The sequence below is a fragment of the Octodon degus genome, unplaced genomic scaffold, assembly GCF_000260255.1.
Source record: "Octodon degus isolate 3935 unplaced genomic scaffold, OctDeg1.0 scaffold00132, whole genome shotgun sequence".
NCBI lineage: Eukaryota > Metazoa > Chordata > Mammalia > Rodentia > Octodontidae > Octodon > Octodon degus.
This window is the reverse complement of record NW_004524708.1, coordinates 17,303-28,697: the sequence shown is the minus strand read 5'-3', so window position 1 is coordinate 28,697 and position 11,395 is coordinate 17,303. Positions and strand designations below refer to the sequence as shown.

The window sequence follows — 11,395 nt, the reverse complement described above, 5'->3', positions numbered from 1 at the left end:
CTCACTTCTGGGCAATATTTGATGTTGCTCCTCTATCCATGGGCAGTAGAGACACAGGAAGCAGAGGAGGTCAGTGTGAAGCGGAGGAAAAGAAGCACAGAGGGACTCAGAAGCCAGGGAGATGGCATGGCTTGGCTTATGCTCCCCCAGGCCTTGCTGAGCTCATTCATTTTTGGAGCTCATTCAGAATGATCTATTTATAGAAAATATGCTTTATCTTTGGCTTAAAATATATCCAGTTGTTCTCTTACTTGGAATAAAAAGAGGCTTTCTGAGTGTCCCCAAGTGTGGCCTCTACACCTGGGAATTGTTTGCTTGTTCATTGCACAACTGATTTTTCAGAAAGTGCCAGGAATGGGGACTTTTCCAGTAAAAGGAGAAAGATCTTAGCAGAGGCCCTGCACTGCATGTGGCCTGAAGCATGGCTTTTCTTTCTGGGCATGCATTGGCTTCAGGACTGCCAGGAAAAGGGGTGGGATTTGGAGGCTTCCTCTGGAAAGAGCAATCCCCTTGTCTCTATGAACAAAGGGGAGAGTGGTTTCCAGTCTCGGAGGAGGTACTTGGCTCCCTCATATTAGACTGTGCTTTACCCAGATCCCATGCCCGTTTCTTGAATGCAGATGACATTTATGTAATTTTGTGCAATGCTGTAACAAAAAAATAAACCAAATATTCAGGAGTCTTTGGTCAACATATCTACAGGCCCAAAGCACAAGCTTTGGGATCTGAAAGGCCTGTTTGTGACCAAGTTCTAACTCTGCCATTCACTGTGTTCCTGGACAAGTCCCTTCCTCTCTCTATTCTTTGGTTTCAATATTTGGAAAAAGAGGAAGATGATTTAGTTAGATTATCTGTGAGGCACAGTGGGAAAGAAGATTCCTGGAACTGCCAGGCAAAATTAGTGTTGTGGTGACTTGAGCCTGAACAGACGCCCTCTGCTTCGAAGTTCCCTGAGGTGGCGTTAGCACTGTGAGCACATGCCTGGCCCATTGATAGGGCTGCAGAGATGCTGGGCAGAGGGGTGAGGATGAACTCTGGGCTTAGGAAGAAGCAACCACAGATGCCTCCAGCTCTGGGGCTCCCAAGTGCATGGAGAGAAGTTTGGGATGTAGAGGGAGTCCTGAACATGGATCTGTGTGCTGGAGTGGTCAGCTTGTAGGTAGAATGTGACAGTGGAGCCTGATGCAGCTGAGAGTTGGGTAAGCAGAAGGGCTGGAAATAAGTCCCTGGATTTGTGATGGGGGGAGGGACCAGGGGTGTTCATCCTGCAGCGACAAGCAGAGAAGAAAGTCCCAGCTGAGACTTGGTGCTCCTCCATCCAGCATTCAAGGACAGCAGTGTGAATGAGCAGATGACAAGTTGGAGCATGACAGTCACGGTAGGCAGCAGTGGTGTCCCTGAGAGCCCAGAGGAGGGAGAGCTTGAAAAGGGAGGGAGAGGCCAATGGAGCCTGATGCAGCTGAGAGTTGGGTAAGCAGAAGGGCTGGAAATAAGTCCCTGGATTTGTGATGGGGTAGAGGAAACTGACTTTTATTTCTTATAACTGGGAGGACAGGTGACCCCTTCTCTGCTGGGCTTCGTTGTGGGCAGGTGTCTTGCATACTTAGAGAGGCATCTGCAGTATTCTTTTTGGCTACTTTGGGCTGGCACAGATCATTCTTTTGGTGGCCAGAGGGATGTTGGCACCCCTCCTGGGGAGGGCTCAGAACTCGCAGATGACGAGGCGATTCTCTCCACAATTGCAGTCATTCCACTTGCCATCGGTGAATAACTCTATGCAGTGCTCTGTGCCGCCAAGGTTGTTGGGCTCCTTAGAGGCCCAGTTGGAGTAGACCAGGGCCTCTCTGGATGGGTAGACAAATGTGCCCTCCTTCTTGCTGTCTGTCATGCTCAGGAAAGCGATTTTGTTCTGAGCTGTGACCAGCTCCTGCAAAGCAGCATTCTCTGCCGCAGAGTGTGGGGAGGCCACCTGCCCGCCAGCCTGACTGCACATCACCTGTGCCCCTTCAAAATTTTTTACGGCACCCCCTGTCTTGAAGATCTTGTTTCCAACACTTCGGCCATTGGAGTAAAGCTCAGCTGGAGGAAACAGAGTTGGGTTAAGGCTGGTCAGAACTCAGGAGTCTGGGTTCTCTATGCAGTGACCCTAGCCTTCTGCTCCAGGATGTCAGGACACCGCAAAGGATGTGAACAAGATATGGATCCAGAGTAGCACTGGGAGAGGGGGACATGGCCCCTGTCCACAGGGGAGACAAAGAGAGGGTAGAGAAGTCAAGTAAGGCCCAAATCCATACAGGCCGCAAATACATAGTTAAAGAAGTTAGCCTGACCCAACACTCAGTTTCTCTTTTCCTGTCAGCCCATGTTGTATGCTGGAATTGAGCTTTTTAGTTACTATGTAGAATTGAACAGTTTTTCCCAGGGAAATGATTACAGGCCTACACCCATTTCTGAGAATACCAAGAACCATTGTGCAGGGACCCCTTTGTCACTCCTGTTCGACTGTGCTGTGTGATGGGGAGAGGACAGGAAGGACATCAGAGATTGCTAGGTGTCAGTTTCTGCTCGGGTCTAGTCCAGGTCGGGCTCTTGGGGTGTGTGTGTGTGTGTGTGTGTGTGTGTGCTCCTGCCATTCAGTCTGCCCTGGAGGTGCTGAGGGTTGGAATGAGGGTGTCTGAGAGGATAATCTGTGTATGTAGCATGCTGGAGAGTCCTAAACAAAATCAAAGCCCAAACATTAATACCCACCCTGGTTATGTCCAGGTGGACACTGCAAAGTCACTTTCCTTTCAGAGTTTCCACTTCTTTGTCCCTGTAAAGTAAGGGACCACCTCACAGAAGCCTCACCAGCACAACATGCCAAGTACCACTTCAGCCATTCTGTCCCCCTCCCCGTGGTTCTGGGTCCACACATGGAAGTCTGCATAAGGCACTCAGCTATCGAGGCTTCAGAGAGGGCTGTGCTCCTTGACTTGGGCTTGCAGGGTGCAGGCTGCATGCCAATTCACTGTCTGTTCCTGAGCATCTTTAATAGAGACTTGGGAGAAAGTTCTCTGTGGGCTCCACAAAACCCAGAGAGCCCTGAGTGAGATCAGTGTAAGATTCATGCATCTTCACTGGATTTATGCTCCAGACCTCAGGCAGGTACACATAAGCCACGTGAATGTGTCTGTGCAGTCATCCAAAGGCACGTGGCAGTCCTTCCGATGGAGGCTGCACTTTTTTGAATTTGCAGAATCTACCCTTAGCAATGACCTTGAGCAGTAGGATATAAATAACCCACATGCTTAGCATCCCAGTGATAGAACACTTAGCACAAAGTGGTGAATGTCCCCATGGACATGTGAGCCAATGGATGTAGATGGATGTGGAATGAATGATCATATTTAAGTACATGCATGTGCAGCAGGTGCACATGTGTATGTTTATGTGCTTGTATCAGTGTACCTATGGAAATGAGTGCATCTATGAATGTGTTTGTGGAGCGAGGGAGAAGTACCAAAGGACTGAAACTAACCTGAGTTTCAATACCTAGAAGCCAAACCTATGTCCTACTCAAATGATTCCCTTCATGCTGTACTTAGTCAGAAAACTTACTTTTCTGGTTTAGAGAGACATTGAGTAAAAACTGATGTTAAGAAGAGCAGAACAGGAGAAGGGGCATCTGGGAACTGAGGTGGATTCCAAAAGTCACAGAGAGCCAAGGGCTGTGGCTCTGCATGCCTGGGATACACAGGATTGCACAGCGAGGGCAAGAGCTCTGCTTCTTGTGCCTCACAGCTGCAGCAGGGCCAGCCCAGCTGAAGCCCAGGGGCATCATGGTCACCACTTGGCTCAGAAGTACCTGGAATTGAGATGCTCACTGGCCACAGACCAAGGCCAGGCCAGCCTGCATGTCTCCTAAAGCAGCACTTGACTTCAGTGCTTCCTTGGGCTGCAGTGCCATCTCTGGCCCCCAACACCTGGCCCCCAGGCTTGCAATGCATGGCATTCCTGGTTGTCCTCTTGTCACACACAGAGACCAGCACAGTCCAGGCAATAGGGAAGGGCTGCAGACTGCCTCAGGGCATGAGTGATGAGGCTGGAGAGTGCTCAGAAATGGGACACCATTGACAGTATTTCTGCCAGCCTGAGCTGCTCACAGGGCACCTCCACTTACTAATGCCAGAACAACTTTTAGGAGGCGTCCCTGTTCCAACACAGTCTTCACTTTATCCCTACTCCCAGCTCTAGTTTCAAGCCCAGTTCCAGGTGTATCCCCATTCACTCCCTTCCAAGACCCTGGGCAAAGTTCCCCTTAGTCTCAGTCAAAGCTCTCACCCCAGCTCACCCCAACCCCAAGGCCCAGACCAGTTAGTAGTAACATCTTCATGTGCAGCAGAGCCTTGTGTCCAGGAGCTCACCATTCTTGTAGCAAGACAAGGTAGCCTTGAGATTCTCTAACTGGTCCTGGAAGGCTGCCACCTGCTGCTTCAGAAAAGTGATGTCTGCAGGGGAGATAAGCTCAGGATGAAGGTTTGTGCAGCACAGCCCAGGAACACCCCAGAGCCTGGGCCTTGGGGAATGGTGAACGGTTGCAGGTGGATAGTTGGGGTAGGTTGGGGAGGGGGCTGACCCCTAGCCAGGTTACATTTACTAACCCAGGTGACCTCTTTATGCACGAATTTCTTAGGGTTCTGCTATGGACAGACTGGGCCCTGAGCCGCTCTGACAACTAGATGTCATTGTCACTCTGAATTCTGGGAATATAATAGTGGCATCTCCCCTCTTCCATGTGTGGAGTAGGAATATACACTCCTCATGTCCTGGCTCACTGGGTACTCAATGCTGTCCTTCTAGCTGGGAGGGTGGCTGCTACGTTTTCAGGTCAGTTGAAGAAACTGCCTGGATTTGCCTTCTCACCTGCAGTGATAGCTGAGGCCAAAGCCTGATTCCGCCCTGCAACCATGAGCCTTTCATCAGCTTCTGACCCACAGGTAGACGGTGTTGAGCTGAAGAGGGTCCCTCTCCCCAAGCCTTTCCCAAGTGTTGTACCCAGAGCCAGGAGCGACCACCTCACCTGAAAGCCCACTTTCACCCTTTGCTCCAGGAGCCCCTCTGCCACCCTTCAGTCCTGGGGGTCCTCTGGCACCCACAGGTCCCGGTGGACCGACAGCTCCAGCAGGCCCTGAGATGCAAGAATAGCAGAGTGAGCAGTTCAGCCACTTTGCAGAGTTTTCTCCTCCTCTGCACAGGCCCGATCCTCAGTACTTGGCTCTTCATTCTCCCCGTTACACACTGCCCAGAACACAGCAGTCCACCTCCTCTGTGCACAGCTGTCCCTGTCACTGGCAACTGACTTCCCAGGACACAGACTAGCACTGCCTTCTCCCAACAGATGATTTCCAGAGCCCAGAACTGCATCTGCCTTGGATGCAGATTCAGGATTTATACCATACATTTCCCAAGAGACTCACACACTCGGGGTGGGGATTCAGGAAGTGATTGGATTATGGGGCTCCCAGCTGTCAGGCTGTTAGGATGTGGGGCCTGGTTAGAGGAGGCGGGTCATGGAGGGTGTGGCCCAGAAGGGTTTGTCTCCCTTGCTGGCTTCTCCCTTCACTTCCTGTCTTCTGGCTGCTGTGCCATAATATCTTTCCCCCTGTCATGCCCCTCTGTCATGCCACCTGTCTTGGAGCCAGCCAACCATCAACTGAAACCTCTACAAACTGTAAGCCCAAATAAACCTTTCCTCATTAGAGTTGTGTATATTGGTACTGCGTACAAGTGACAAGAAATGTGCCTGGGCCGAGTGAGCTGGCAATGCCAGTTCTGGCCTCATGTGGTGGGGAGGAGGGAGCCAAGTGTGCCCAGCTAACGGGATCCAGTCCCAGGACCGCCATCACTCACCTGCTGCCCCTGCCCTTCCGGGGGCTCCAGGTTCAGCAGGGGCACCTTTCTCTCCTTTAGGGCCTGTGGGGCCGTTTGCTCCTGTGGAACCCTGTACACCTGGGGCACCTACTTCTCCTGAGGAAGAAACACACAGGGACAAATGCCACCACAAGTGTTCTCAGCAAGTGTCATCTCTCCTGTAGTAGAGCTTTTCACCCACACTAGGGTCAGAGAAGGCACCTGGCCAAGCTCCTTACTGCTGGGGTTCTTCTGTGGCTGGTAGGAGTAAGTCAGCCCTAACATCAGGGTGATGGGAAGGAGCACATGACAAAACTTTCCCGGTCCTTACAGCCTGGCCTCCTCCTGGCCTTCTGAGCATCCCTCATCCACCACAGATCAAGCTGTCATTCCTTCCTCCCATTTTCTAGCCACTACCCTTCCACCTACCTTTGGGTCCAGTCTCTCCTTTGGGGCCTGGCTTGCCTTGAGGACCTATGTCCCCCTGCTTTCCAGGGGGACCATCTTTTCCTACCAGACCAGGCACACCCGGGAGTCCTGGGGGTCCTGGGGAAAAAGACAATCTTAGTCAGTGACACTAAGCCCTCTTGACAGAGGGGATGCCTGGAGTGACAGTAGTAGTAGAGGTCAAAGAGGCATCCACAGCAGGCCCAGTCAGTCCTGAGGTAACCCAGTGCTGCTTTCAGAAACTCTGTCTTCTTTCTTCCTGGGATGGGCCCAGCACATGGCTACCCCTGTAGCCTACTGGCACAGACACCACTTGGACACATTTGAATTCCATGTCCAATTGCTCACCACTTTGTCCAGGATCGCCCTTTCGTCCAGGCTTTCCATCAGAGCCATTGTCCCCTTTGGGCCCAACTGGGCCAGTTCGTCCAGGCATTCCTGCTGGCCCTACAGCTCCTGGAAAGCCTGTAGCAGAAAAAGAAATGGACACAAAGTTAGTCTGATTGTCAGGAGAGAGCAAGCAGCCTTCAGGGTCAATCCCTGGCATGCCTTCAGCGTTCTACAGACATAGACTTCCACAGGCACACACCCTGGTCCAGTGGTGAGCTAGGAAACAGCTGTCTGCATCAATTTTGAGAAAAGAGACTTTCCAGAGAGGTGTTCCTTACCCTGGCAAGAAGGCAATTTGTCAACCTTTCCCTCTGTCCATGGATATCTTGCTTTATATATGCATTTATACATACATACACACATACATGCATGCATATATAGGCTTACAAACATATGGAGAGTTGGTAGTTACATCAGAAATGAAACCAAACAGATGCTCATTCAGTTATTTGTCCACTTGAATATTTTTTTGTTCATGAAGAACCCTAAAAGCTCAGAAAGCAAAAATAAACATTGACCAATAAGGTGACATAAAATAAAAAAGCTGTGTAGAAGAGGGAAACATTAGCAGAGTGAGGAGGAAAACTATTGCACGACAGAGCTGGTCTACTGGCTCTGCATCTGACTAAGGCCCAGCATCCAGGATGCACATGGTATTCAAAACACTTAAGAGAAGAGAACAAGGAGTCCAATTTAAAAACAGGCAAACGGTGTGAATAAATATATCTCTAAAGACATACAAATAGTCAAATATGACAGAAAACATGCTCCATATCATGAACCATCTGGTAAAAGCAATTACAACTACAATGAGATTACATGTTTTCTAATTTTCTCAGAACAAAATCAAAACAAAACAAAATGACTAATATTGAGGATGTGGAGATAAAAAGAACTCTTTTTTTTTTCTTCTGTATTTTAGGGAAGGGTCTACAGGGTATTCCAGTTCTCACTACTAGATCAGACTTGTAGTGATCCACCTGATTCCAGCCTCCCAAGAGCTTTGATTATAGGCATGTGTGAGCACGCCCAATCTCAATTGCCATCTCAGCACACCCTGGGAATGGGGCCAGTGCAGCAGGCCCGGGAATCGAACCCCCGGCCCTTGTGCCTGCTTGCAGTCACTTTAATCCACTGAGCTATTTGGCCGGCCCTCTTTCTTTTTTTTTTTTTTTTTGTTTCAGAACTCTTTTTCAGGAATGTACATCTACTTTCTCTTATTTCAATGAGAAGAAAGGCTTGTACTAATATTGTTTAGACAAGATACCATGTCTACATCTTGTCCTCTGTATAACTACAACAAAGACAACAATATGCAATGCATCAACTATTGTAACTATCCTAATCTGTTTTTGAAACTGTTTCAATGCTATTTTTTCTTATTAACATGAATAAAAAATTAAAAAGAATAAAATGCATTACACAATGCAAATAAAGCAACATAAAGTAGAACAACTATTATGGAGGACAGTATGGACAGTCTTAAAGAAAATCTAAAACTACATTCTCTGTATAATGCAACTATCCCATTTCTGGGTGTTTATCCAAAAAAATGAAACTAGCATGCCAAAGACATACCTGCACCTCCATATCTATTGCAGTACTATTCATGGTAGAATCAGCCTAGTGCCTATGAATAGATAAATGGATAAAGACAATGTGGTATATATACACCTGATGAGTACTCTTCAGCCTGTATTATTCAGATAAACAGATGGAATTGGAGCATAACATATTAGGCAATATAAGCCAAATGCAGAAAGATAAATACCATGTTCTCTCCCATATGTAGAAGCTAATAAATATTGACCTAAATGTAAAGACTATCAAAGATTAGGAAGGGTGTGTATGGGGTGAAGAGAAGCTGGATTTGGTCATCTATATATTGCACAATGTGTACATGTCTGGAAATATATTGAATCCTATTAAAATATACAATTAATAAGTATTGATTAAAACTAAAAAAATACATCTATTCATATTGACCTTATGATTAACACTGGGTTGGATCTATTAGGCTCCAGCCCTGGTCCATAAGAGATTTGTTTTTTGTTTGTTTAATTTTTGATTTTTGTTGTTGGTTCACCCTGGGAGCATGGATGGCACTGCATGTGGTGCCGGGGATCAAACCAGGGTCCCTGTGCAATTGCCTAAGCTTGCCTAAGCCGGTGCTTTAGAACACTGAGCTATCTTGTTGGCCACCATAAGAGACTTATAATACACTGTGAAAGAGGGTAAAGTCAAGACACATACTGTAGGAGAAGCCTTCCACCTCACCATGGTATCCCTGGTCCCACCCACATGTGCAACTTAAGAATGGTCTTCTCTATGTCACTTTGTGGAGAAAACGAGAGTCTTCCAGACTTGAAAACTATGTCTTTGTGACAGGAGGGGACAGGCCTTCCAGGGGCAGGAGTCTGGTTGTGATGTGGGTGACAGAGTTGGCTGGGTAAATGGAGATTGTACTGGGCACTGTGCCCTGATGTTGGTTGCAGTCCCTGATAAGCATGGCATGGTAGCAGAGGGTAACAGATCTGTGCCCCACCTCCAGTCATGCCCATGGCTGAGGGCAGAGACTGCTGAGTTCAGGCTCAGCTTCTCTAGGGTTCCACTGTGGCCAAGCTAGCAGCAGCACAGTGGGCCAACGGAAAACAGCCACTCTACAGAGATGCTGCTAGAGGTCACCAGTACCCAGTGCATAAACTCTGGTGGCTGAGTGATTCCTAGGTGGAGGAAGGCCTCCCACCTCAACAGCAGCACACTAGCGCCCTGTGACTGTTAATCCTAATTAAGAAACAATTAGCACGCTGGGAAAGCACACTCCTGGTTGCATGGAGGTGGCCTTGCAGGCATGGCCTCAGACATTTCTGGTCCCTCTTCTCTGGCACTGTTCCTCTGCTCTGCTTCCTGGTGGCCATGAACTAAGCATGGGTGCTCACCTGCCACTTCTCTATGATGTGTCTATGCTGAGCCTGCTGTCCATGTTCTGAATCAGGTGAAATAATGAATCAAATTAAATCTTTCCTCCTTCAAGTATGTTTCAGTGACATGAAAACTGGTAAGCACACTGCCTAAAGCATTAATTCCACATTTCAGGATTCCCCAGCAATCTAATGCTGTACCCTAGCGCCACCTGAGGTAAATCATTATGGTCTTACAGTTGGGCCAGTCTTGAAATTCCTCTTCCCTTCAATATTTCACTCACTTACTCATTCCTCCAATATTTATTAAGCTTCTACCATGTACTAAAAATGTCCTCAATGCTAGTGGGGCAGTGCCAAAAAAAAAGACCAAAAAAACCCACAAAAAACAAAAAAACAACTCTTTGTCATGAACTTCAACCCTATAGAAAAAAAGAAAAGACAACCAGAATTAAAAGTTACATTCATGGCATGTTGGGTTATAGTAGGTACTACAGAGGTCAGACAACATGCAGGGAGTGTTGAAGACAGTGGTAGCTGTTGTAAGCATGGTAGTTGAGGAAGCTTTCATTTGACGGGGGTCATTTTGACTTTGGGAAAGCATCAGAAATTGTATGGTGCCAAATCTGGTGAATAAGGTAGATGAGGACACATCATAAGGTTTGTTTGTTGTATAAGACTCTTCTGTTGGAAAGCACTTAACAGCAGCACTCCCCAGGTTTTATCACCTTTGCAAAGACACTAATGAAACAAAGTGTCCAACAAAAGTGGACAGTGAAAGTGGACAGTGAACATTCCCAGTGGAAGGAGTATCTATGATGAAAGGGAATGTTGGGTTCCAGGGGAGAGGGGATAGAGGTATTTAAGATCCAGCAAGAAGTAAGCATGGATGAGTAAAGGGAGTGTGGGAGGCATTGAGGGCAGAGAAGCAAGCAGGGGTAGAGAGGGGTCATGGGGAGCCTTGCAGGGTGTTGTGAGGTGTGGGATTGTCTGAGGAAGATGAGCATCCTTAGAGGGACTCTCGGTGAATCTTTCTGGGCAGGAATGATGGACATTCTGGCCATAAGGGACCTGCCCCTGCAGGGCCTTACTTGTTCCCTGTGATGTGTCTGTGAGCTCCCCAAGGGACTCCAGATCCCCCCTCCATCCCTGCTTAAGGATATCTCCTCTTGTGTCCTACTCAGCAATTTATGAGGCCCATAGTCTTCAAAGTCTATAGAGGAAGATGTTACAAGTGCAGGTTTTGGAGTGACACAGGTCTACTTGTTTAAGGATTCTGAAGGTGCTCACAGCTCCCAACGTTCTCAGACACACAAATTCTCAGAAACAACAGTCAAGTGATTAGAGTGACCAGAAGTGACAAGCTAAAGGGTGTTGATTCTCCCTGCCCAACTGTATGCTGTCTTCTCTCCAAGAATCAACCCAAATCCAGGGTTGAAATGAGTTGTAGGGGCAAGGTACCTGCATGGATAGTGGAGGCCTCTTCCACATTCCTTGCAACAAGCTTCCCTACCCCATCTCAACCTGCCACTGCCTGTTTCAGTATTCAATCCATTGCCCTTCCTGAGGCCCAGAGGGAGCTTCGAATCTTGGAAAGGGCCGGTAAGGAGTCCCATACCTCTTAGTTCATCTCTAAGCAGCCACTTCTGGGTCCAGCTCATTCATTTGGGAGTGCTTTTGATCCATGCAGGAAAAACAAATACCTTTCTCTTGCCCCACAAAGCTATATTCTTTCTTTCTCTTTCTTT

At 48.0% G+C, this 11,395-nt stretch overlaps 1 protein-coding gene across 2 annotated transcripts in view; it reads right to left on the bottom strand.

The window, feature by feature from the left end:
* Positions 1–1,637: 1,637 nt before the first annotated feature.
* Positions 1,638–11,395, bottom strand: part of LOC101565157 (pulmonary surfactant-associated protein D) — a 16,882-nt gene continuing 7,124 nt past the window's right edge. The window contains exons 3-8 of one of the 2 annotated variants that reach the window (XM_004641211.2): positions 6,685–6,801; positions 6,319–6,435; positions 5,890–6,006; positions 5,060–5,167; positions 4,404–4,487; positions 1,638–2,079 (exon numbers count right to left, since the gene is read on the bottom strand). In XM_004641211.2, coding sequence (XP_004641268.1) covers positions 1,703–2,079; positions 4,404–4,487; positions 5,060–5,167; positions 5,890–6,006; positions 6,319–6,435; positions 6,685–6,801 — 920 coding nt within the window. In that variant the 3' untranslated portion in view covers positions 1,638–1,702. The other variant, XM_023701283.1, reaches the window with a different exon arrangement.